This window comes from Agelaius phoeniceus, chromosome 18, assembly GCF_051311805.1.
Source record: "Agelaius phoeniceus isolate bAgePho1 chromosome 18, bAgePho1.hap1, whole genome shotgun sequence".
Taxonomy (NCBI): Eukaryota; Metazoa; Chordata; class Aves; order Passeriformes; family Icteridae; genus Agelaius; species Agelaius phoeniceus.
The window spans coordinates 4,713,865-4,736,937 of NC_135282.1; the positions used below are offsets into that span (position 1 = coordinate 4,713,865).

The 23,073-nt window shown below is 52.7% G+C and overlaps 1 protein-coding gene across 1 annotated transcript in view; it reads left to right on the forward strand.

The window, feature by feature from the left end:
• MYO18B (myosin XVIIIB) overlaps positions 1–23,073 on the forward strand; it is a 72,738-nt gene that overhangs the window by 48,231 nt on the left and 1,434 nt on the right. The window contains exons 35-42 of the mRNA XM_077187942.1: positions 1,775–1,888; positions 2,268–2,384; positions 3,047–3,130; positions 4,461–4,598; positions 4,795–4,980; positions 12,873–13,006; positions 16,565–16,726; positions 21,769–23,069. Of these exons, the coding sequence (XP_077044057.1) occupies positions 1,775–1,888; positions 2,268–2,384; positions 3,047–3,130; positions 4,461–4,598; positions 4,795–4,980; positions 12,873–13,006; positions 16,565–16,726; positions 21,769–23,068 (2,235 nt within the window). The 3' untranslated portion in view covers position 23,069. The remainder of the gene's footprint in view (positions 1–1,774; positions 1,889–2,267; positions 2,385–3,046; positions 3,131–4,460; positions 4,599–4,794; positions 4,981–12,872; positions 13,007–16,564; positions 16,727–21,768; positions 23,070–23,073) is intronic.

Below are 23,073 nucleotides of genomic sequence, written 5' to 3' on the forward strand. Positions count from 1 at the left end.
CACCAACACTGAGGCTCTGCCTGTGCTTAAAATGCCACATGATTATCCTGTCCTTTAAGCTGAAACAATTTCTAATGGCATTCATGACGACTTTCTCAAAAGCCAATTCATCCTACACCAGCCCACGGACCTGCACGAGAAGAAAAACTTTGCTAAAATGCTACATTTCCGTTAATCAAAATCCATATGGCTGGAAGTGCAGCATTGTTTCTTAATAAGGCTGAGGCATCCATTTTATGCAGGTATTTAACAGATGGTGTTCACAGCAAACTAATGTTGTTCCACAGTTCATACATTATGCATTTTTTTGGGGGGGAATTTCAATTTATTCTTCCCAAGTGGGAAAATTCCATTACACCAAGTGAATTGGAAGCTGATGTTTAATGAGGGGTCCTGGAGATGCTTTTTCTGTCTGATGGAATTATCAGGAGTTTGGTGGGAATTGTGGCAGGGAAGAGGCCAGACCATGAGTGGGGATGCAGCTGGACAGGTGGGAAAGGCCATGAAACCAGGAGTTGATCTGTGTGGCATCTTCAACTCATGCCAGCAAAGCACAGAGACATTTTTACAGCTGATGGAAGAAAGTTCTTCCTTTGCTAGTGAAAGGTCTCAATCTCCCCAAAAAATGGAGGGAAGCCAGCTGAGGATTGCTCCAGTTATAATAGTGTTCCATTATTCCCCCCACTTTTAAATTTTTAATTTTTTTTTTTTTTGAGGGAGAGAGATAAAAAAGAAAGTTTAAAAAAAAACTAATTCTCAAACTCTCACCTTGGTGTGCAGCTTTTCCCGTTGCTCCCTGGAACTCCACAGGAAAACCAGGCACAGGAAATGAGCAGTGAGCAGAGGGGTTTGTTTTTCTTTTTCGTAGAGAAAAAGAAAGAAACCCCAACGAGCAGGGGAAGGAACTGGATGTTCAGGTACAGCCTACGACAGCTCCTCCGCCCAGGCAAGGGGGGAGTTTTCGGGATGACGCTGCAGCTTCCAGATGTTTGCAGCCCATTGAAGATCGTTTGTGATCTTAATGGCTGAGCTGTAAAACCCGAGAGCAAATTAGCGTTTATAAATGGGATCTTCCACGTGTATTTGCAAATGCAATTTACGCCACGTGAAAAGCCCGTTTGCGAACTGCCCCGAATCATGAATCGCTCTAATCAGGAATTACGTGTAATTCACATAATTTTGCAAATTAATGATCCCAGCTCTGCCTGGCCGAGGAGGAGGAGGGAGGATGTGCCTGGACTCACCAGGACAGGCAGTGGTGTTGGGGTCTGTGCTGGGAGGTGCCAAGGAAGCTTTGCTTGCCCTGTAAACCAGGAGCAGACAAGTTGAGGAGCAGCAGGGTTTTAAAACGTGAAGATTTCTGTGTTATTTAGCAGGGAAAAAATGCCCCGTTGTCGCTCTAGGACATGAAATAAAACGATGCAGACACTGGACTCTCCAAGGTAAAAAAGAAGGCAGTTTAATTTCTGACTCCAACATTTATAGATTTCCAAAAGTGACAGTGGATTGGAGGGTGAAAGTCTCCAATGACACTGGACAAACCAACAGCCCATCAAATTTCTCCTCCTCTATAAAAGAATGCAAAACAATAAGTTATTTACATAAAGCGCGTGAGAAGGTTCGTTACAAGACTGTAAACATCAGAAAGCTTAGAAGAAACTAAAAAAATAGGGTGACACCCTGTGAAAGTGGAAATAAGCATGGCTGTGTGGCGCAGGGGACAGCGCCATCAGCATGTGCTCCTTTAATGATGATCCCCTGCACCTTTTCCCAGTTGGAAGAGAGTGAAGCCAAGTGTGCAGAGGCCCAGAGATGCCAGCAGACAGCGGCCCAGGAGCTGGAGAACCTGCACACGGAGCTGGAGACCCTCAGCAGAAGCAAGACCCTGGTGGGTTCCATGGCAGGGCCGGTGGGAGGGTGCAGTCCCACCTCGGGATGTTTGGAAAGCAATCAGCAGATGCTTTGCTAAACCAGCACTGCCAGATTGGTTAATAAATCACCTTGGAGCGTTAATTACACCTCTGAGGATATTTACAAAATATCCCAGCGTCTTTACGGAGTCTCCAAGGATATTCCTCATTAAATCACCTGGACTATTTGGAAACAGCAGCCCCCGGGGTGGTTTAATGGGTGGACAAAAATTCCTGCGAGGGAGCAGCATCCCACGGTGCTGCCCTGGCTCTCTGGTGGGCTGGAGGCTGTTGGCAGCGTGTTCCAGGGGGGATTTGGTGGGATCCATGAAGCAGGAGCTGTGGGTCCTCCTGCAGGTGGACGAGCAGCTGTTCCAGCTGCAGCACGAGCGAGCCGACCTGCTGAAACGCATCGATGAGGACCAGGAGGACCTGAACGAGCTCATGGAAAAGCACAAGGCTCTGATCGCCCAGGTAGGAGCTGGGGCAGCCTCTCCAATCCTGGCAGGGCTCTCAGAAAGCCCTGCAGGCTGGCACGGAGCTGGTGGTGGCACCTGGGGCTGCACAGAGGGGTGAGGAGCCACAGAGATGCTGTGATGAGGAGGGGAAGGCTCACAGCACCAAATCCTCTCACCTGCAGTTTTAAATCTCCTTTCAAGAGGTGTTTTGCCTTTAGTTTCAACCCTTGGGGAATCCTACAGCTGCCCTTCTGGGTTGTTTTTATTATTCTTTTCACCATTTTGTCATGCAGAGGTTAAAAAGTGCTGCCAGACAGCCTTGGGGCTTTCAGTGCCGTATCCAAACTATGTCAGGCTCTCCCAAAGGATTTTCCTGGGAGCTGAGGGACCCCAAAACTCCCATGGGAGGGGGGCAGGCTGGCCAAGCTGACAATTCACAGTCTGGTGCCCCTTGCAGAGGTGGTAGGGATCCAGAAGCCTGTGTCTGGAACCAGGAGAATCCTGATCCACAAATACTTGTTTCAAAATTTAGGGAAAACCTGCAGTGAGCTGGGAGAACGCAGCTCCACCAGGGCAGTCCAGGAGCAGCTCACTGTGCCAGTGGCAAGAGGTTCAGGCAGGAACCAGCCCTCTGCCCCGAGCCCTGCTGCTCCCACTCCACATTTTCTGTTTCTGCAGTCGGCCACAGACATTGCTCAGATCCGGGAGCTGCAGACGCAGGTGGAGGATGTGAAGAAAGAAAAGCAGAGCCTGCAGGAGAAGGTAATTCCTGCAGGAGAAGGTAATTCCTGCAGGAGAAGGTAATTCCTGCCCAGCCTGTGGCACCCCTGATGAGGAGTGGGACCTCTTTAGGCTGGAGAAATCTTTCCCTGGCAGAGTTTTTGGGATTCACAGCCCGGCTTCTCTTTCCTCCCCTCCTGAACTGCCCTGGCTGGGATGGGCTGCCCCAGGGTGGGCACCAGCAGGGGCTGCACCCCCTCGCCTCTGTGACTGTGCCAGCCCTCCTGGAGTGAGGGATTTAATTTTAAACACATGAGTAATCCCATTAAGTGAAGTGCTTTACTGGAGCGTGGCTAAGCTGCCCGGGAATCAGAGGCAGGAGGAGCGGGTGGTGCTTTGGAGATAGGCTGGATAAAAGGAGACAAATTCCTGTAGTTTTAGGTCAAGTTCAAAATCTGAACCCGGGATCACTAAAAGGGCAGTTTCCTTTGGAGATCTTGGTGTAAGAACTGAGGAAACAGCCTGGCCCAGGCAGCTTTTCACAAAGACTGTGCATTTTTACGCCTGCTGTCCTCAAAGAGTGTGTGAGGAGAGAAGAGCAAAGGAGCCCCAGACACATGTCCCTGGCCAGCAGGTTCTCCATTCAGAGCCACACTTTGCTGTCAGGCCTGTTCTGTGTGGCTCCAACAGCAGGGAATTCTTTGGGGAGAGAGGGCAGTGCTTGGCCACAGCAGCTCAGGGGCCAGGAGAGACCCCCAGTGCATGTGAGGGACTGGGGAGGGGTCCAGGAGAGGGGTTCAGGAAAGGGGATGAGCCCATGGGATCAGGGGAGGGGATCAGCAGAGGGATCCATCAGAGGGGTCTGTGATGGTGTTCACAGGGGTCCAAGGATGAGGGAAGAGACGAGGATCTGACTCCATGTTTCAGAAGGATTGATTTATTATTTTATGATATATATTATATTAAAACTTTGCTAAAAGAATAGAAGAAAGGATTTCATCAGAAGGCTAGCTAAGAATAGAATAAGAAAGAATGATAACAAAGGTTTGTGGCTCGGACTCTCTGTCTGAGCCAGCTGGGCTGTGATTGGCCATTAATTACAAACAACTAACATGGGCCAATGCCAGATCCACCTGTTGCATTCCACAGCAGCAGATAACCATTGTTTACATTTTGTTCCTGAGGCCTCTCAGCTTCTCAGGAGGAAAAATCCTAAGGAAAGGATTTTTCATAAAAGATGTGGCTGTGACAGGGGTCCAGGAAAGGGGATCAGGAGAGGGGATGAGCAGAGGGGTCCATCAGAGAGGATCAGGAGAGGGGTCCAGCAGAGGGCTGGGGGATGCTGATGCTGACACAGCCCCTGCTCTCCCAGCTGCAGGCAGCTCAGGCCAGGGCAGCGCAGCTGGAGCAGTGCCCGGCTGAGCGCTCCATCGTCAGCCGGCAGGAAGCTCGGATCCGGGACCTGGAGAGCCAGCTGGACTTCCAGGCCGTGCAGATGAAGCGCTTCGAGGTACCCCCTCCTCACCTGGCACTGCCACCGCCCCACCTGTGGGGACAGGAGCACTTGGGAAGGGCTGGGAGGGATGGGGGCGGCCTGGGGGGTTGGTGGCACTGCTGCTCTCTCTGTGAGGGGGTTTCTGACAGCCAGCGGTGGCTCGGTGCTCACAGGGAGCTTCCCAGCTCCTCACCTTGCCCTCACCCCCCAGGTGCTGGTGCTGCGCCTGCGGGACAGCATCATCCAGATGGGAGAGGAGCTGGAGAAGGCGGCCGAGTCGGAGGCACGGGAGAGGGAGAGCAGCAGGTACTACCAGAGGAGGATGCAGGAGATGAAGGCTGACATGGACGAGCTGGTGCAGAGGGAGCTGGAGTCCAGCCGCCGGCGCGTGGAGCTGGTGAGGGGGCGATCCTGCCGGGCTTTGGGGGGGTCCCATGGCCACAGGGGTTTGGAGGTGACCCCTCATAGCCCCTGGGTTGTTCTGAGGGCTCCAGAAATCTGTTTTTGTGTGGTCCTTTGTGTGCTCTGTCTCTGGGGATGGAGTTGCTCCTGGGCTGCTCCTCTGGAAGGCACAGGGCATTGCTTTGCAGCTCTCTGCAGCCCCAAACCATTGAACCAAAGCTGTCCTTGAGGACCCTCGTGTTCCCTTTCTCCATGGCTGCTCTGGGAGCCTGGACAGTCACTCTGCTCCATGGTTTTTTTGTGGGAAGGAGGTGGCTTTGCCTGCTCTCATAGAAATGCAGTTCCCGTGTGGATGTGGCCCTTGGGGATGTGGTTTCAGTTGGGCTGGATGATCTTGGAGGTATTTCCACCCTATGATTCCCAGTTAGGTCATTCCTGCATCTCCTCATGCTGGCTCTCCTCATGTCAGGCAGAACCACAGTGGGTGGGAAATGCCCTGGCCCTGCAGCAGCCCCTGAGTGCTGGGTGCTGGCTGTGCCAGGCTGGCTGTGCCAGGCTCAGCCCAAGCACCAGCTCCTCCTGGAGCTCCTGGCTTTGCCAAACCCCCCCTGTGTCTGCAGCTCAGACAGTGCCAACAAGCAGCTGAACCTGCTCTGAGTGAGCAGAGCCCCAGCTGGCTTTGGAGAGCAGCAGAAATAGATTCACCTTCGCTTTCCAGCCCTTTCCAGGGTCTCTTTTCATGTTGCTTCTTCCAGTAATCCAAGGGAAAGCCTCGCTCCCGAGTGGTAATTGAAAGATATTGCACTTCTGCTGGCAGCAGGGCTGAATTAGGAGCAGTTATTTTATCAATAATCTTTTAGTTAGCAATCAAGGAGATTTCAGGATTTATTCTGCCCCGAGGCTGCCAAGCCTTCCCGAGGGGAGTGGTGTGAATGATTCCCAATCCTCTGCCTGCACCAGGGTCAGGCTTTGCCTTTGCTCTGCCAGGCTGAGCCCTGCCTGCTCCAGCCTCCCCTGGGCATGGAATGGGCTGGGATCTCAGCCTCTGATGCTTTGCAGAGCCATGAGAAGGGGCTGGGAAAGGTGGAACAGGGTCTGGGAAGGATGGAACAGGGTCTGGGGAGGATGGAACAGGGTCTGGGGAGGATGGAAAAGGGCTGGGGAAGGATGGAGAAGGGGCTGGGAAGGGTGGAACAGGGCTGGGAAGGGTGGAAAAGGGCTGGGAAGGATGGACAAGAGAGAGGCTCTGCTGAGGTGCCATGGGCATTCTGTGCTCCCTGATCCCTGTGGGATTGGGGGAGCAGTGGCTGTGGGTGTTGTGATATTGGGTGTTTGTTGCAGCTCTGCTGGAAGGGCAGTGCTTGGAATGTGGATTCTCTGGCTGTTGGGATGGGGGTGGGTTCTTTTTTGCTGTATTTTTGGGGTTGTGCCTGTTTTTTTAGCAGCTTTCTGAATGTTTCATATGGGGATGTGAGCGATGGGAGGTACAGGAGCGTCTTGTGTTCTCCCAGATAAAGTGTGCAAAGAGGTCTGAAAGGGATTCTAGAGGCCCCTCCCTCAAGACACAAACAGCTGAAAACCAGCTGAACTGAGGGCAGGACTGAGGGCTCTGGGTTTATCCAGACACTCAGATATTCGGGGTCATCTGGCACCAGCAGGAGAAAGGAGCAGGGGGGCTCCCCCAAACACTGCTCCCCATCCCAGCTTTCCCGTGGGGATTGCTCCATGGGAGCTGGCTCCAGGCACTGCTGTGACATTCCTGGGAGCAGAGGCATCCCCCAGACTGTGTCCTCTGAAGAGCACTTGAATTAAACATGGGGCAGAGCTGTGATCAGGGAGCCCAGCCCAGCCTGTCGGGAGCCTGGTGGGGAGCATCAATAGTTAATAGAAAGCCACTTATGGCTCTGCTCCTGCTAAATCCCCCATCAATTATAAATCCAGCCTGAATTATTCACTTGACATTACTTAAGTCGTGCTCTGCTCCTAACAATTTTTGAAAAACTTACTTAAATACACGGTGGTGAGGTTGTGGACTTACCACACGCTGTCGAGGTTTAAAGGGAGGGGTGTTGAAGGAACAAATTCCTGGCAGAGATTGGGTTAAAAATCCTGTCTTGTTTAAGAGCTGCTGCCTGTGTATGTAGATACATATATAGAATACATATACCATATACAGAATAGAAGGTATTTTGTTTTCACAGCTCATGTTTATTAGTGGAAAATCCTGTGCCACCGTCCCCAGCCAGGCTTAGGGTGTCTCCATTCCATCCCTCCTTCTTTTCCCACCCAGTTTAGGGCACTTGGGAGGCAGCCTTGTGCCATTCAGCAGGGAACACCCAGAGAGGAGCAGGGATGAGAGCTGGCTGCCAGGCAGATGGCTCTGCCTCATGAATTTTGTAAGAAGGATGGGTTTTGAACATTTTCCAAGCGTGTTTGGTAATGATGGGGGTAGGACTTGGCCCTGCTGGACTCTTTGCTCTGGCTGCACAGCCTGGGTTTCCTCCCTGGAGCTGGAGCTCTTTTTCCAATAAAATCTGGATCCCAGCCTGCAGCAGCTCCTCATTTTTCAGCTGCTGTGTTGACACCCAGAGCTTGTCAGGCCAGCCCCAGCCCCCTGGTGTCCTCTGACCATGGCGAGGAGTGAGGGATGGATTTACACCTTGGGGAGCTTAAACCCAAGGCTGCTCTCTGTGTCCATTGTGTGTGTGTCCCCTGGGGAGGCTGCAGTGCTGGGAGACATGGACAGGGGCTGGGAAGGATGGAGAAGGGGGTGGGAAGGATGGAGAAGGGGGTGGGAAGGATGGAGAAGGGGGTGGGAAGGATGGAGAAGGGCTGGGAGGGATGGAGAAGGAGGTGGGAGGGATGGAGAAGGAGGTGGGAAGGATGGAGAAGGGCTGGGAAGGATGGAGAAGGGGCTGGGAAGGGTGGAACAGGGGGTGGAAGTGATGGAGAAGGGGCTGGGAACAATGGAACAGGAGATGGGAAGAGTGGAACAAGAGCTGGGAAGGATGGAACAGGGGTTGGGAAAGATGGAGAAGGGCTGGGAAGGGTGGAACAGGGGCTGAGAGTGATGGATAAGGGCTGGGAAGGGTGGAACAGGAGCTGGGAAGGATGGAACAAGGTCTGGGAAGGATGGAGAAGAGCTGGGAAGGATGGAACAGGGACTGGGAAGGGTGGAACAGGGGCTGGGAAGGATGGAACAGGGGGTGGGAGGGATGGAGAAGAGCTGGGAAGGATGGAGAAGGGCTGGGAAGGATGGAACAGGGGCTGGGAAGGATGGAACAGGGGGTGGGAAGGATGGAGAAGAGGCTGGGAATGGTGGAACAGGAGATGGGAAGGATGGAACAGGGGCTGGGAGGGATGGAACAGGGCTGGGAAGGGTGAAGAAGGGCTGGGAGCAGCAGCAATGTGGGACAATGAGCGGCTGTCCCAGTGTCCTGGTCTCCCTCCTGAGGCTGCTCTTAGGGGAGGATGGTGCTGCCCGTGCTGCCTGCACGGCTCGGATTTCAGGGCAGAATTTGAACATCTGGGTGAGGGCTCTGGGATGGAAACTCAGCAATGGGCTCCAGCCATGGGCAGGAGCTGCTCAGGTCTCTCCTCCTGGAGAGCCAGGTGCCTTCTTGGTGAAATGCTTAGGGCAAAACAGGGGCTGGCCCAGCTGGGATGAAGCCCTGGCTGGCCTGGGACTTTCTGGGTCCCCTCCTGTCCCTGTGTCCCCAGCACAGCTCCACCGAACCCTCCCCCAAGCACACCGGGGGGGCTGGTGGGTGCTGTACGAAAATCAGCTTTCTTTAATGAAGCTGTGAAACTCATCAGCACAATAATTAACTCATTTTACAGAAAACTGAGGCACAGGTGTGAAGATATTCTTCACAAGTTTGGTTTTTTGGTTTTTTTTTTTTTGTTTTGTGAGAGGCTCAGTGTAAATAGTGTAAATAACCTTTTATTTATTTTTTTTCTCGTTCTTTTGCTGGAAGATCTTTTGCCCTGGCCCTGCTAGGGTCACGTTGTGTAACACAACAGAGCTGGATTAGGGGTTTTTGGTCATTTGCAAACTATAAAGGGGTTTATTTTTGGTGGTTTTTTTTTTTTTTTTGTGTGTGATTTTTTTTGGTGTGTTTTTTGGGGTTTGTTTGTTTGGGTTTTTTGTTTGTTTTTTAAATTTTTTGGGGGGTTTTGTGTGTGTGTTTTTGGTTTTTTTTTGGTTTCTTATGTTTTTTTAGGGTTTTTTTTTGTGTGTGTGTTTTTGGGTTTTTTTGGGTTTTTTATGCTTTTTTGGTGGGGTTTTTTGTGTGTGCTTTTTTATTTTTTGGGTTTTTTTGTTTGGTTTTTTTTAATTTTTGGGGGAGCTTTTTTGTTTTGTTTTGGGTGGTTGTTGTTTTTTTTTTATTTTTGGGGGGGTTTTGTTTTGGTTTTTTTTTTTTTGGGTTTTTTTGTTTTGGTTTGGGTTTTTTGGGTTTTTTTGTGGTTTTTCTTGTGTTTGTTTTTTGGTGGTTTTTTTTGGAGTGTGTTGTGGTTTTTTGTTGTTTTTTGGTTTTGGGTTTGGTTTTTTTTGGGGGGTTTTTGGTTGATTTTTTTTTTTTTTGGTTTTTTTTGTGGTTTTTTGGGGGGGATTTTCTTGTTTTTTTGTTTTTTTTTTTTTTTTTCTGTTTTTTTTTTTTTTAATTTTTTTTTTTTTTTTTTTTTTTGACGCTTCCAGCGCAGTGGGAGCTGTTGGTGCCTCCAGCCGGGAGCATCGCGCTCCCAGCCAGGCCAACACTCAGCTCCCAGCCGGGTCCCCATGGTGTCCCCGCAGCTCCTGTCCCCATCCCCGCCTGCTCCTGGGTGCTCCCAGCCGCTCTTCCCTTGGGCAGCGACGCCTTTGAGGAGCTGTAAGGACAATTACCATCAAAGGCAGCCGGTCCTTAGAGGTGATGGAGGAGCCAGGAGTGAAAGCTCGGCTGCCTATTTGCTAATTAGGGCTGTTGTGAGTCTGCTTTGCCTTTAAAAGAGTCAATTCCTCAGGATCCCATCAGCTGCTCACGCACCAATTACACGGTGCTCACACTCCAGCCTTCAACCCGGCGGATTTTGTCACTTCAAACTTTCCCAAAACCCCGCGAGTTAACGGCTTAATTAAAAATAATCATGATGGATGAGTTCTGCAGGTGCAGGCTCAGTTATTAGAAGAAAAGGGATCCAAGTTGGACTAATTAGATTACACTTGACTCGAGGTGGATGGGAGCGAGCAGGGGTGGTGTTGTCACAGCAGAAACACAAACAAAAATACAGAAACACCAAGTGGTGACGAGGACGTGGTGCCGGCCTGGGAATCCTTTGGAGTCCCAGGGATCATTTCACTGCTGGTTTTGTTTATCTCCTTTTAACCTCTCTTCAGATAATTCTGAGACAGAATTAGCTGGGGGAAAAAAAAAGCTTCTTAAGGAAAAGAAGGTTTAGAAATCCCCTTCCATGGGGGATGTGCAGAATATTTTCAGGAGTGAGAGCAGCTCCCTGTGGAGCATCACTGAGTGAGCTCCTGTCCTCTTGTCTCGGGGAAACCTTTAATTCAGGCTCCCTGTCAGCAGGAATCAACCTCAGCCTTCCAAAACCATGGTTTCTGACCCACCAGCAGAGCCAGTCCTTTGCTCTGGGGCAATCTCTCCCCCGGTGTGAACGGGAGAATCTGGATTGGAAATGTATTCAGAACCAGGCAGAATGTATATTTTATTTATTGATGATGAAATATACATCAGCCAGGAGTTCTGAGCTGGTCAGGCTGGTCCTGCTGTGCATGTCTGACTGGTTTGGTGGGAGCAGCCAGAGATGCTGGTGCCAAAAGGGCTTTAACAGCAGAGGATGCTCCTTTTAGCCCCTCAGGTCCCTCATGGTGCAGATTGCCCAATAATATGAGTTTTCCCCTTTATTTCTCCCCATTTTCTGCTCAGAGGAAACAAAAAGCCAGCTCTGCCCAGTGTGAGGGTGTCAGTGCTCAGCCCGGGGACTGTGTGAAAAGAGAAAAGCTCCTTGGATTTACATTTAGATAGAAACAACGTGTGTGTCAAAGGTGCTCAGCAGCTCCCTGGGTGCCAGGGGCCTGGTGCTGGGCCTTGTCAATTTGTGCTCTGCAGGCAGTGTTTTTCCATCTGAAATTGAATCATTGTGGCAAAATTATTCCTTTCCTTGAGACAATTGTAGGGTATGGAGAGAAACATGAGGTGTCTCCGTGGATGAGATTTGGGACAGCTGGGATGGGGGGCTGAGCAGTGTCAGCTCTGTTTCCTGGCTCACATTTAAATCACCCCCCAGGTGGGGAGGAGACCTCAGTGTCACCCCAGGTCCCTCTCTCGAGGCCACCAGTGTGTGTGCCACAAACTGGGGGTGCCAGGGGTGTCCTGGGGGTGCCAGGGGCAGCCCCAGCTCAGCAGCATCACCTGGGCTGGTCCCTTCCCTCTCAGCATTCCCAGGCTCATGCAGAAGGCAGCGAGTTCAGGGGGGACCCCACCAGCCAGGGGGACCCCTCCATCCCCCAGGATGTTCTGTTTGCTGCTCCCACAGCCATCCCAGGGGTTTTCTGTGTCTGTGGCCAGAGAAGTGGGTTTGAGGTGCTGGTAAGGGGATACTGTTCTGTGCCTCCCTGCCCATCCCTGTTAACAACAGCAGGACAGAGCAGTGGAATTAAATGCAGCCACTGAACTGTATTTGATTTGTGCCATAGCCTGCAGGTGAGTCAATAGAGGCTCTTATCAGCCTGTGGAAGGGCTCAGCTCTTATCAGGCAGCAGTTCCACTCCCTGCTCCTGCAGTCCCAAGTACTGAACCCAGGCACGTGGGCACCCGGAGCTTGGGGCTCTTTCCTCCTCTCAGGGTTGGTGTTTCACTGTGAGCCCCGTTCTGAGCCCCTGCAGTCCTTGATGAAACACTCCCCTTGATGAAACAGCTCCTTTCCACCTTCTGCCTGAGCCAGGAGGGAAGTGGAGGGCTTGGAAACACCAAGTTTCAGAAAACTTCTCAGCAGCAGTGAGGTTTTCCCCAACGCCAGCGCGTTCCCAGGAGCTGCTGTGACACCCAAACTGGGCTGTTCCTTTCCGTGTTTTGATGAACTGAGATGCTCTTCCCCCAGGGCCCTGTGTGCCTGGTGATTCCAGGCCTTCCATTATTTACTGTGACAGTGTGCCAGCTCCTGTGCCCTGGCCTGTCTCAAGTCATCCCTCACCTTGTCACCGCCGCCGTGGCGATTTCACAGCTGGCAGCTTCCATCACTGTGGATCTGCTGCTCCCTCCTCTCTGCCCTGTGATGGCCTGGGAGCAGCAGGAAGGGTTCCTTCCCAGCTGGAAGGATGTGGAATGTGATGAGCATGGGTGCAGGGCCGGGCTGGTGTCCTTGGTGTGCAAGGTGGGCGATGTTGGGCCATGGAACTGTGTGGGTCGTGTCAGATTGGTAATCATGGGATGGTTTTGGTTGCAGGGATCTCAAAGCTCATCTGGTCTCACCCCTTGCCATGGCAGGGACACCTTGCACTGTCCCAGCTGCTCCAAGCCCTGTCCAAGCTGGTCTGGGACATTTCCAGGGATCCAGGGGCAGCCACAGCTTCTCTGAGCACCCTGTGCCAGGGCCTCCCCACCCTCCCAGGGAATAATTTCTTCCCAATATCTCATCTAACCCTGCTTCTGACAGTGGGTAGCATTCCCTCTGTCTTGTCACTCCATGGCCTTAACCAGAATTCCTCCCCAGCTCTCTTGGAGCCCCTTTAAGCACTGGAAGGTGCTGGAAGATGCAGTTTATGTTCACAGGCACCACCGGGCACGGTGCCTCTAACCAGCCCCTACCGGCAGCACTGGGCTGGGTGTGGGATGGTTCAGCAGTCCCCATGCCAGGTGCAGACCCTCTCCTGGTGTCCCCATGCAGGAGCAGCAGCTGGCAGAGCTGGCAGAGGCGAGGCAGGGGCTGCAGGCTGACCTGGGCACCTCCATCCGCCGCATCGCAGACCTGCAGGTGGCCCTGGAGGGGCTGCGGGACAGCGACGACAGCGACGCTGACAGGTGAGGAGCAGGGCTGGGGGCTGTCGGAACTCAGCGCATCCTTTTGGATGTCCAGAGCTGCTGAGAACCCCGTCAGGGGGCTCAGAGACCCTGGCATGCTGCCCAGAACACCTGGGGATTTGATTTTGATCCTTGGAGCAAGTTGCCAGCTTTGTATGAGGACGTGAAAGCCACACGGGTTTGAATGGTGTGATAACAAAATGATCACAGGGTGAAAATGTAGATTTTAGGATATTTGGTATGGGGGTTATTGGGACAAGATGGAGGAATCTGGGTGTGTCCAGCCTTTCTTCTTCTTCTTCTTGTTCTCCATTTTCTGCAGTGCTGTTGGCACTTTGGGATTGGTTTAGAGTAGAAGTGCACTGTCTAACATGGGTGATAGGTATTGGGAATTAAGTGTAAATATGTTATATGTAGTTTGTAGTATAAAAGGACAACACCACCTCGGAGACAGTCAGAGTGCCTGTGGCTGCCCTGCTGAGCAGACCTTGTCTGGGTAGAAAGGAAATTTTATAGATAAGAATTATACCAAAAAGTGAAGAGTCCAGACTCATTCTTCAGTTGTGTGGGCCAAAGCAGAGACACCCTGCACATCTTGGGGCAGCAAATATCAACAGCAACCTGAGAGGGGGGAGCTGGGGTGTCGGGATCTCTGGCTTATCAGAGTGACCCCAAGAAAAGTTCAAAAGTCTCTTTTCACAGCCTGGCACTTGAAGAAGGAGTCAGGGCTCTTCATTTCTCGGTCTCAAGGTTGTTTATTGTTTCTTATCTATAAAAATTTTTCTCCTGCCCTGCCAAGGTCCATCCAGCAGGACAGTTCCAGGCACTCTGCCTGCCCCCAGGGCAGGGTTATGTCTTTATATTAAAAACTACGTACACAATGTTTTCAGTTACTTTCCAATACCTATCACCTATGTTAGACAGTGAGCTTCTACTCTAAACCAATCTGTAAGTGCCAACATCACAGCAGAAGATGGAGGGCAAGAAGGAGAAAGGCTGGACATGCCCAGATCCCTCCATCTTACCCCCCTGAACCCCCATTCTAAAAACCCCAAAATCTCCTTTTTCACCTTGTGATAAATTCACTATCATTCTACTTAATTTGTCATGGCTTGCAGATCTCCATCTAAGGTTGGTAACTTGCTCCATGGGTCATAATCAAAACCTCAGGGGCATTTTGGGCCCTGTGCCAGGGTCTCTGAGATCCCTGGCAGGGCTCCTGGCTGCTCAGGACAGCCAGAGGGATGTCCTGGGTTCCCACACTGGGGGAACTGGGGGGCTCAGCTGCTCTCTGCTGAGGAAGGGGCAGCGCCAGGGTAGTTTCATGTCCTCACCCTCACATGTTCTCACTGCTACGAGCAGAAAATCTTCATGTCAATGGAAGGTTTCATGGGAAGTGTCACTCTTGAAATCATCCTGGGTGGCCCAGTTTAAAGTGAGCAAAAAGGGTGGGAATAAACCCATTTGTACAGCAGGTTCCTGGCAGCAGTTTGTTGGTGCCCCCAGTGATTTTCATTGAGTGAAAATCCTGTTTTGATCATCCCCAGGAGCTGCAGAGCCAGTGAAACTGGGTGATTGGGTAGAGGGTTTTACTAGGAAAAAAATGAGGAAAGAATTCCAGTGCATTTTTCAGGTGTTATTTCTAAAGCCCTTCAATTTTCCCCTCTGCCATGCAGCTAAAGGGGCTTCATGACAAATGGAGACCAAACAGAGGAATGAGTTTAAAAGAGGAAAAAAAAAAAAAGAAAAATCAAGCTGAGGTGTGCTTGTCACCACTTGCTCTGTGTGGTGATTAAACCAGGGAAGGGTGAGATAGAAACCGTGAGCTTAGACACTCAGTGCTTCCCAAAAGAAGAGTGATTTCCAATGCAATTGATGCATCAGTGGAGGTGAGAAGTGCTTCCCGGCAGGGACAGCAGCCCCGGGGAGGAGCATCACTCCCCGAGCATCGCTCCCGTTCTGCTCCCTCCTTTTTCCCCTGCAGGGAGCAGGGAGGGATCTCCAGCCCCACTCCCTGGGGCTGTTTTGGGAGTGTTCCCCAATGTCTCGGTTTGAGCAGACAGCTGTCTGCTAAGGAAGGCAGGAAATGGAATATCTAAACCCCTTCCCTCTGAATTATTGGAATTTTGGAATTTAGGGGCTCTCAGGCAAAGGTAAAGGAACAGGAATTACAGAAAATAGAATACACAATACACACCACCAGCTACATCTTGCAGCCTAAGACACCTGGCTCAAACCAACTCCTGCCCTGGCCACAGTGGCTTGGTCTGGGAAGTTTTGCACCTGCTGGGAAGTTTAGGATCAGTGGGTTTGTGGTCCCCAGGAGCCCCCCCTGACCCTGTCCCTGCTCCTTGCAGCGTGCGGACGGCGCGGGAGTCGCTGTGCTCCAGGAGAGACACGTGAGTGACCCCAGGAGATGGTGACAGAGCCTGGGCTGCTTCTGCCACAGCTCAGGGACCACCAGCTGCTGAAATGAGGAATTTTTTTTTTTTTTTTTTTTTTTTTTTTTTTTTTTTTTTTTTTTTGTGAAAAAATCCTTTAGGATTTAGCTGTAGCAGTGTCTGCTGCAGCTGCATGGGCAGGGCTCACACTGGCATCCAGCTGTGGCCCATTGACCCACTCCCATTCCCTGCGAGCTCTGGCTCTTATCCCAAGGGATGCTTCCACTCCTCTGGGCTGTGCTTTGAGAGATGATAAGGATGATCTGTGGCTTTGAAGGAAAACTGAGATGCTAAAGGATTTCATCCCCTACACGTGGTCTGGGGGCTCCTGCTGGGTGGGCTGGGGTATCCCAGGGGTGCACAGGGCCCTGTCAGGTACCCAGGGTGGCAGCAGCTCTGTCACTGCAGTTCCAGCCCTGGGGAAGTCCCAGGGGTGTGTAGGGCTCTGTGGGGTGCCTGGGGTCACGCTGGCTCTGTCACTGCACTCCACAGGCAGTGCAGGGTTTTCCTGCCCAGGGTCTACAGGGCACTTGCAAAAGCTTGAGGAAATAATGAGTGGCAGCAACCAGGCTGCCTGGAAAGGTTTCTTTTCCCTCTGCTGGTGCCACAAACCAGCTGCTGTGGTGGAGGTGTGAACACCACCCCACTCTGTGCCCTGTGCCACCATCACAGTGACCCACAACCCAAAACGAATATAAGTTCACTCTTAATTCTTCTCCAAGGAAAACCTACAAACCCTAATGAAGCTAATTAAGGGCTGTTTAAAGGGGGTACAGCTCCTTTAAAAACGAATACAATCTCTAGGAGTGGATAAATACTGATTTCCCAATTACATTGTGGGCCCTCAAGCAGCCACCAACAAAGAGTGCGTTAAAGCTCTACACTACAAAAATACAAGAACTTGATGACTCCCTCCCCATTAACAGGCTAACCTATATTCAAATAGGAGAATTAATGCCAGAATGAGTAACCAGGGTCCTCCCTCCACGACGCAAGCTTACATCTGTACATTATTAACAAATGACCAATACATGACAAATCAAACAAGCACAGCATCGAGTATCTTGTTACCCCCACAGAGGAGCATCCACTAAGAACATCTCTCCTGTCCCCTCAGGGATGCCTGCTCCACTGCTGGCTCCGTGCTCAGCCTGGAGCCCGCAGAGAGCGTCAAGTCCTGGCCGAGCTCCTCCTCGGGCTGGACGTCCCTGCTGAGCGCCAGCGGGGCCGGGAGCGTTTCAGCACCGTCTGTGGGCAGCCGCAGCACCCAGAGCCTCAGGTGAGGGACCCCAGCCCATCCTGGGGGTGCTGGGGGGTGCTGAGCTGGGGGGGCTTCCTCTTGGGACATGCAGGACGGAGCTCAGAGGGACCTGGGGTGTTTAATGTCAAAAACATCAAATCAAGGGAGGCAGTCACTGCTACGCCGGGATCAGTGAAACACCAGATGAAAGTCACTACATCAAAAACGTGCTTCAAGCAGGAAAATATCCCTTGATGTGTTCTCTGGAGATAATTTAAAGAGGCATTGCAGCCTATTTGAGGATTTGTATGCCATATGCTCGCTGCTGAGGGAGAGGGATGCGTTTTCTACTGGTCTAATATCAAACATGTTAATTTTTGGTGGTGTTGATGACAGGCTGGGGGAGAGATGGAGAGGGGCCCGAGCACCTGCACAGCCCAAATGTCCCTGCTTTGCTCTGTGGGTGCCCATCCTGAATTGGTGCCTATCAGAGGGACCACCCAGTCCAGAGAAAAACTCCATTTCTGTGTCACAGAGGAATTCGTGTTTCGTGTGTGAAGCAATCACGTGGCTTGAGTTTGGAAAAACTCTGTAAATCAGGGTCTGAGGCTGCACTGTGGAGGGAGCTGGTGAGGGTGGAGGAGGGTGTTGGAGGTTTGTGAGGGCAGAGATAGAACAGGGATGGAGTCCTGGGGTGGGGAGCAGAGTGGGCTCCAGAGAGCATCATCCCCCTGTAGGGAAGGTGGACGAGGTGCCAGCCATCCAAACTCAGGGTGGGCAGGGCTGAAATTCAGGGTGGCAGGGCTGGCAGTGCCCCTGCTCACAGCCCCTGTGGTTCAGGACCTCCCCACCCTGCTGCTCCCCCAGGGATGCTGTCTCAGGACATGCATCACCACTTTTCCAGTTTTTCTCCCCATAACCAGGGCAGGTGCCAGGCTGAGGCTGTGCACAGCTCCCTGCAGGTGTAGGTGACAGGATTTGTCAGGGTTGTGATCACAGTTTCACTGCAGACATTAGTATTAATCTCCCTGCTCTGATTCTGGAGAGCTCCATCCCCACAGCCCCCACCTGCCTTGTACAGGAGAATGGCTCTTGTCAGAAATGATGTTCTGAGGAGCAGATCCCCTGCAGGAAACACCCTGGGTGAGCTGGAGCAGTCTGGGGAGGTACAAGGCAGAGTTTAAGAGCAGCCAGGCAGGGCAGAGACCTGTGGGGAGGTCACAGAATCCTGGAATGGTTTGGGTTGGAAGGGACATTAAAAATCATCTCATTTCAACTCCCATAGACCAGAGATGAGTGGGAGCCCTGAGACCAGTGAGCTGAGCTCACTGGCACCCTGCACAATAAATAAAGCCCTTCCTAAGTGCTGCTGAGGAGGCTTTGGTCCAAATGACCCAGCTCTGGTCATTAATGAATGACAGAAAAACAGGCATTGTGCCTAATACCTTATTTCTGAGCTGAAACAGCTTGGATTTATAGAAGATATGCAGGCTTTCAGGTTGGGCATTGGGAGGAATTTCCTCATGGAAAGGGTGGTCAGGCCTTGGCAGGGGCTTCCCAGGGAGGTTTGGAGGCCCCATCCCTAAGGAAGGTGGCACTCAGTGCTCTGGGCTGGTGACAGGGTGGGGATTGGTCACAGCTTGGACTCAGTGCTCCTGGATTCCTCACCAACCTCAGGGATTCTGGGGTTTGCTGGGCTGCCTGTGGCCTTTGTCCTGAGCCCAAAGCAAACTGTCCTGAGGCCTGGCCACAGTGTGAGCATCACCCTCTGTCCTGGGGCTTGAGAAGGGGCAGATTGCAAATGCTGGTGTGGGAGCTGTGTTTGGCTGCAGCTCATCTAGCATGGAAATCGAGCGAGGAGGGGATGAAATGCAAACAAACAGGAGACGAGACTGGAGGTAATAAAAATGAGATCAGGGAAACGAGCTCTTCCTTATTAAGATTCCTTTGTCTTACACAAGCTCCCAGTAATGAAAAACGAGTCCTGCTCGTGTTGGCTGCTCAGCACCACATCTGGGCTGTTTGCTGAACAAACAGCTGCCAAGAGGCAGAGGAGAGCAGGGAGCTCTTATCACCCCTGTGCTTACAGGAGGGAGAGCTTTGATTAACGTTGCCTTTAATTCTCTGCTATTTAAATTCCTGTACAAAACGCTGGCCGGCAGAACTAAGCCTCCATAAATATGACACAGCTCAGGGTTGGGATAAATATGATTTTTTTTTTAATATTATTATTAAGAAGCCAATTTAAAAGTTTATGTATTTGTTCTGGTCTTTTCCAGGCAGGTCAGGGTTGTGCTGGGATGGGAGGTTATCCAGGGGTGCAGTCAGGGAGGGGATCCACAGCCCAGGATCTGCCTCTTCATCCTGCATCCCACAGGACTGGGGCATCCACAGCCCTGGCATCACCCCAGGATCACCCTGACATGCCATTCCCCTCCCACCTTGGCTGACAAAACCAGGATCCCTGGTCCCAAGGCTGCTGGGGATCCGACAGGTTTATTTTTAACCACGGTTGTGTCAGAAGCAAATCATTACGTGGGAAACTGGGAGCTCTTGTGTAGATGATGGTGTGACAAGAAAATCCTCTTCTGACAGAAATGAGGCCAATGTCTCTTCCCTCCCTGAAACTGAGCTGTCTTGGTTTTTTATCTATCAGCTCCCAGGAAAAGCATCCCAGCCACACTTTCGGCCCTGGTCATGTGTTGCAAAGCATGTGTGGATTTTATTGTATAAATGATTTCAACTGGTATAATTGCAATCATGCTAATTGCTATGTAATCTTCGCTAATTATTGTTGTATGTCATTTGGTTTGGTGTGAATGGCAGATTGCAGAGCTCTGTTGGCTTCCAGGTGCCTCCCAGGCATCTTTTGCTGGGAAAATCATCTTCCCTGAGGATGGTGGAGGAGCAGGGCTCTGCTCAGGGCTGGAGGGGCTCAGGGTCCTGCCTCCTGTGGCACCACCTTCTTTTGGGGCTGCCTGTGACTTCCTGGGGTCACTCTGAGCCCTGGGAATTCGTGCTGGGAATCAGACAGGGATTTAGGGATGAGCAGAGGATGCTGCAGGACGGGGGGTGACCATCTGGCTCTTGTGTCCTGCCTTGTGAGGAGGATGAGGATGAGGAAGGTGAGACATGATTTTGGTAGGCATAAGGGAGCAATTAAATCATGGAATGGTTAGGGTGGGAAGGAACCTTAAAAATCATCCAATTCCACTCCTGGCCATGGGCAGGGACACCTTCAACTATCCCAGGTTGCTCCAAGCTCCATCCAGCCTGGCCTTGGACACTTCCAGGGATGGGGCAGCCACAGCTGCTCTGGGCACCCCGTGCCAGGGCCTCAGCACCCTCACAGGGAAGAATTTCTTCCCAATATCCCATCTAACCCTGCCTCTGGCAGTTTGATGGGTGCAGAAAATGGGAACTTTTGGGAGAGACAAGGATGGATGGGACAATCTTGGCCTTTCACTGGAAACCAGGGCATGGAGAGTGTGAAGTCCCTGCTTGGGCTCTGGGGCAGTCATGGAAGCTGGAACAGTCCCACCTTTGCAGCTTTCACTCTATTTCAGACTCTGAAGGTATTCAGGAAAGCAGTGCCTGTCAGTCATGTTGAACAGGACAATAAATACAGTGTGTTCAGTCCTTGTTCACAGCCCATTAGTGGTTCTCACATCTCCACTTGCTTTTATCTCAGCCTTAAAACCCAAATAAAAACCCTGATGCCGGTGTTTAATTTATGAAAGCCATTCATGCAGCACACAGGTTACAATATTATTTGGAAACGTGCAGAATGAATGGAGCAATTTCTGTACAAAACCTCACCGAAGGATTACACCAGCCATTTAAGTAAGATGCAATTTAGGATCCTAAAATCCAGCATTATTGGAAATGCCTCAAACTATTAATCAGCTGTGGTGCTTCAGCAGTGTCAGCATGGGATGGCCCTGAAGGGTGCAGTGATTCAGGGAGATGAAATCTCTGGTTAATTCCTTTTGTGTTGAATAATCAAGTGCTTTAGGCTGGTTAAATGGGCAGGGAAAGGCGTGGGTACCAGTTCAGGGGGGCACCTCTGTGCCCTGGGCTGTGCCAGCGGGCACCAGGACCTGGAGCTGCTCCACTGCCCCTTCCCTTCTGCAATCCCGCATTCCCCAGCTCTGGAGTTTGTCTTCAGCCCATCTGGGCATGTGAATTATTTCACGGCTCAGCGGCAGAGCCTGGTCCGAGCGTCCCGGGATGATCCCCTCCCACCCCATTCCCATGGCAACAGCGGCATTCCCAGGGCAGGAACCTTCATCGCTGCTGCTCCCTCCCAGAGATTCCTTTGTTGTTTGGGTCCTGCTGCTTTGCTCTGCCCTGTTCCCTCTTTTCCCCTCCTCCTTTCTTTCCCAAATTCACATCCCAGTACGGCCAGACCTCGTTCCCCTCGGCTGGCAGTGATGGGGTACCTGGGAGTGGGGACAGTGCCACAAAGCCAATGCTTGGAGGGGATCAAAAAGTGTCCCAGCAGGGCCTTAGTGACACCAGTGACCCCAAGCCCACTGGTGACCGCAGTCCCCCCATCCTTGTGGCAGGTGGATCCCATGTGGTTCCTGCATCATCCCTTGTTTGGGATGTGATCCCTTGTCTGGCCAGCCCCTCTCACTGTGCAGGAACGTCAGATTCAGGTGTAGCAGGGCTGCTGTTTGAGCAGCAGCCTGGGTGAAACATGCCCAGCAATAACATTGAGATGTGTCGGGGGTGCGCTGCGAGCCGCTTTCATAAAATTTTAGTGAATAATCTTTGACTTTGACAGAAATAAAATAAATCCTACATATTGCAGTAATCCGTCAAGAAGAAGGATATTTGGAGGTAAGTGCTGGCTTGGCAGAGCTGAAGCTGGTCACACCACAGGCTCTACACCAGAAATTATCCAGGCTGGCTGACCTGGGCTTATTTAAGATCACATCCTTGGGCATTGCTGTGAGTTCATCCCGAGACTCCCACGGCACTGCCAGCTTTTCACTGCTCAGCCTTGTCCTTGCTGGATGGCATTCCGCTCACTGGGAATCCCACAAGCTAAACTAACACGGGTTTCTCTTGTTCAGGGTGAGCAGAGACACCAAGGACCCCGCTCTGAGCCGCCCGCTCTCCTCCCGGAGCTCCGCCCGCCCCGCCGAGGCTGCGGACCCGGTCAGCACAACGAGTCCCCTGCTGGGGGCCAGAAGACAGGAATATGGAAAACCTCAGGCAGAAGAAGAGCAGCTGGAGAGCCCAAAGAAGCCCGTGGATAGGATAGGAGACACATCCCCATCGCTGCTGCGCCGGGGCGGCTCCCCGGCTGCGGACGGGAGGTTCCCCAGCGCGGTGTCCCCGCCGGTGCCCAGCAGGAGGAGGCTCTCGGTGGCCTCGGGGTCGGTCTCGGTGGCCTCGGGGTCGGTCTCGGTGGCCTCGGGGCCGGTGCCCAGCTCTGCCGCCCTCTCCGAGTACGTGGAGGAGCTGCGGCGGCAGCGGGAGCCGGGGCTGGGGGACGCCTCCCCGCTGCCCATTTACCGCACCACCGGTGCCGCGGCCCTGCGGCGCTCCAGGGCTGCCCTGGCGGCCGAGGAGCCCCCGGGGAGGCTGGAGGGGGATCAGGCAGGGGATGGAGAGGGAGCTGGTGCCAGCCTCACCCGCTCCTCCAGCCTGCGGAGCATGGCCTCGGAGCCGGCCGCGGAGCCGCCGCGTTCCCCAGCGCTGAAAAGGGCATCGAAATTCAGCTCCTACGAGTCCCTCCTGCCGGCCCTCGACGGCTCCGGCCGCCGGCCGAGCTCCCCGGCTGCCGGGATGGAGGTGCCACGGCTGAGCTCCTGGAGGAGCTGCCTGGAGCCGTCTCTGGAGGATGTGGAGCTGGGGAAGGAGCCGGAGGGATTGCTGAGCTCCCTGTCCAGCGATGGGCTGGGCGAGGGGAAGGGGAGCGACCCCTTCAGCTGGAGAATCCCCACCCTCAACTACGAGAGGAGAACCAAGGTCGACTTCGATGATTTCCTGCCGGCCATCCGCAAGTCGCGCTCCGCCAGCAGCCTGGCCAGGGCCCGCAGGGACAGGAGGGAGTACCGGGCCCTCACCGTGCGCTTCGAGGACGAGGCCATCGCCTCGGGCAGCCTGGAGCCCTCTGACACCAAGGGCGCGGCCAAGTGCAGGGAAGAGCCCGGGGACGTCTCTGACTCCTCCTCATCCTCGGGCTCGCACCGCTCCTCCCGCAGCGCCGACAGCATCAAGCGGCGGCCGCAGCCCCCGAGGGCGGCCGGGGAGGGCTCCAGCGGCAGGGCCGGCAGCCAGGGCAGCGCCATGAGCCGCCGAGCCGAGGCCGAGGGCAGGGAGGACGATGTCAGCAGCATCATGAAGAAATACCTGGGTAAAGAATAAGGTAA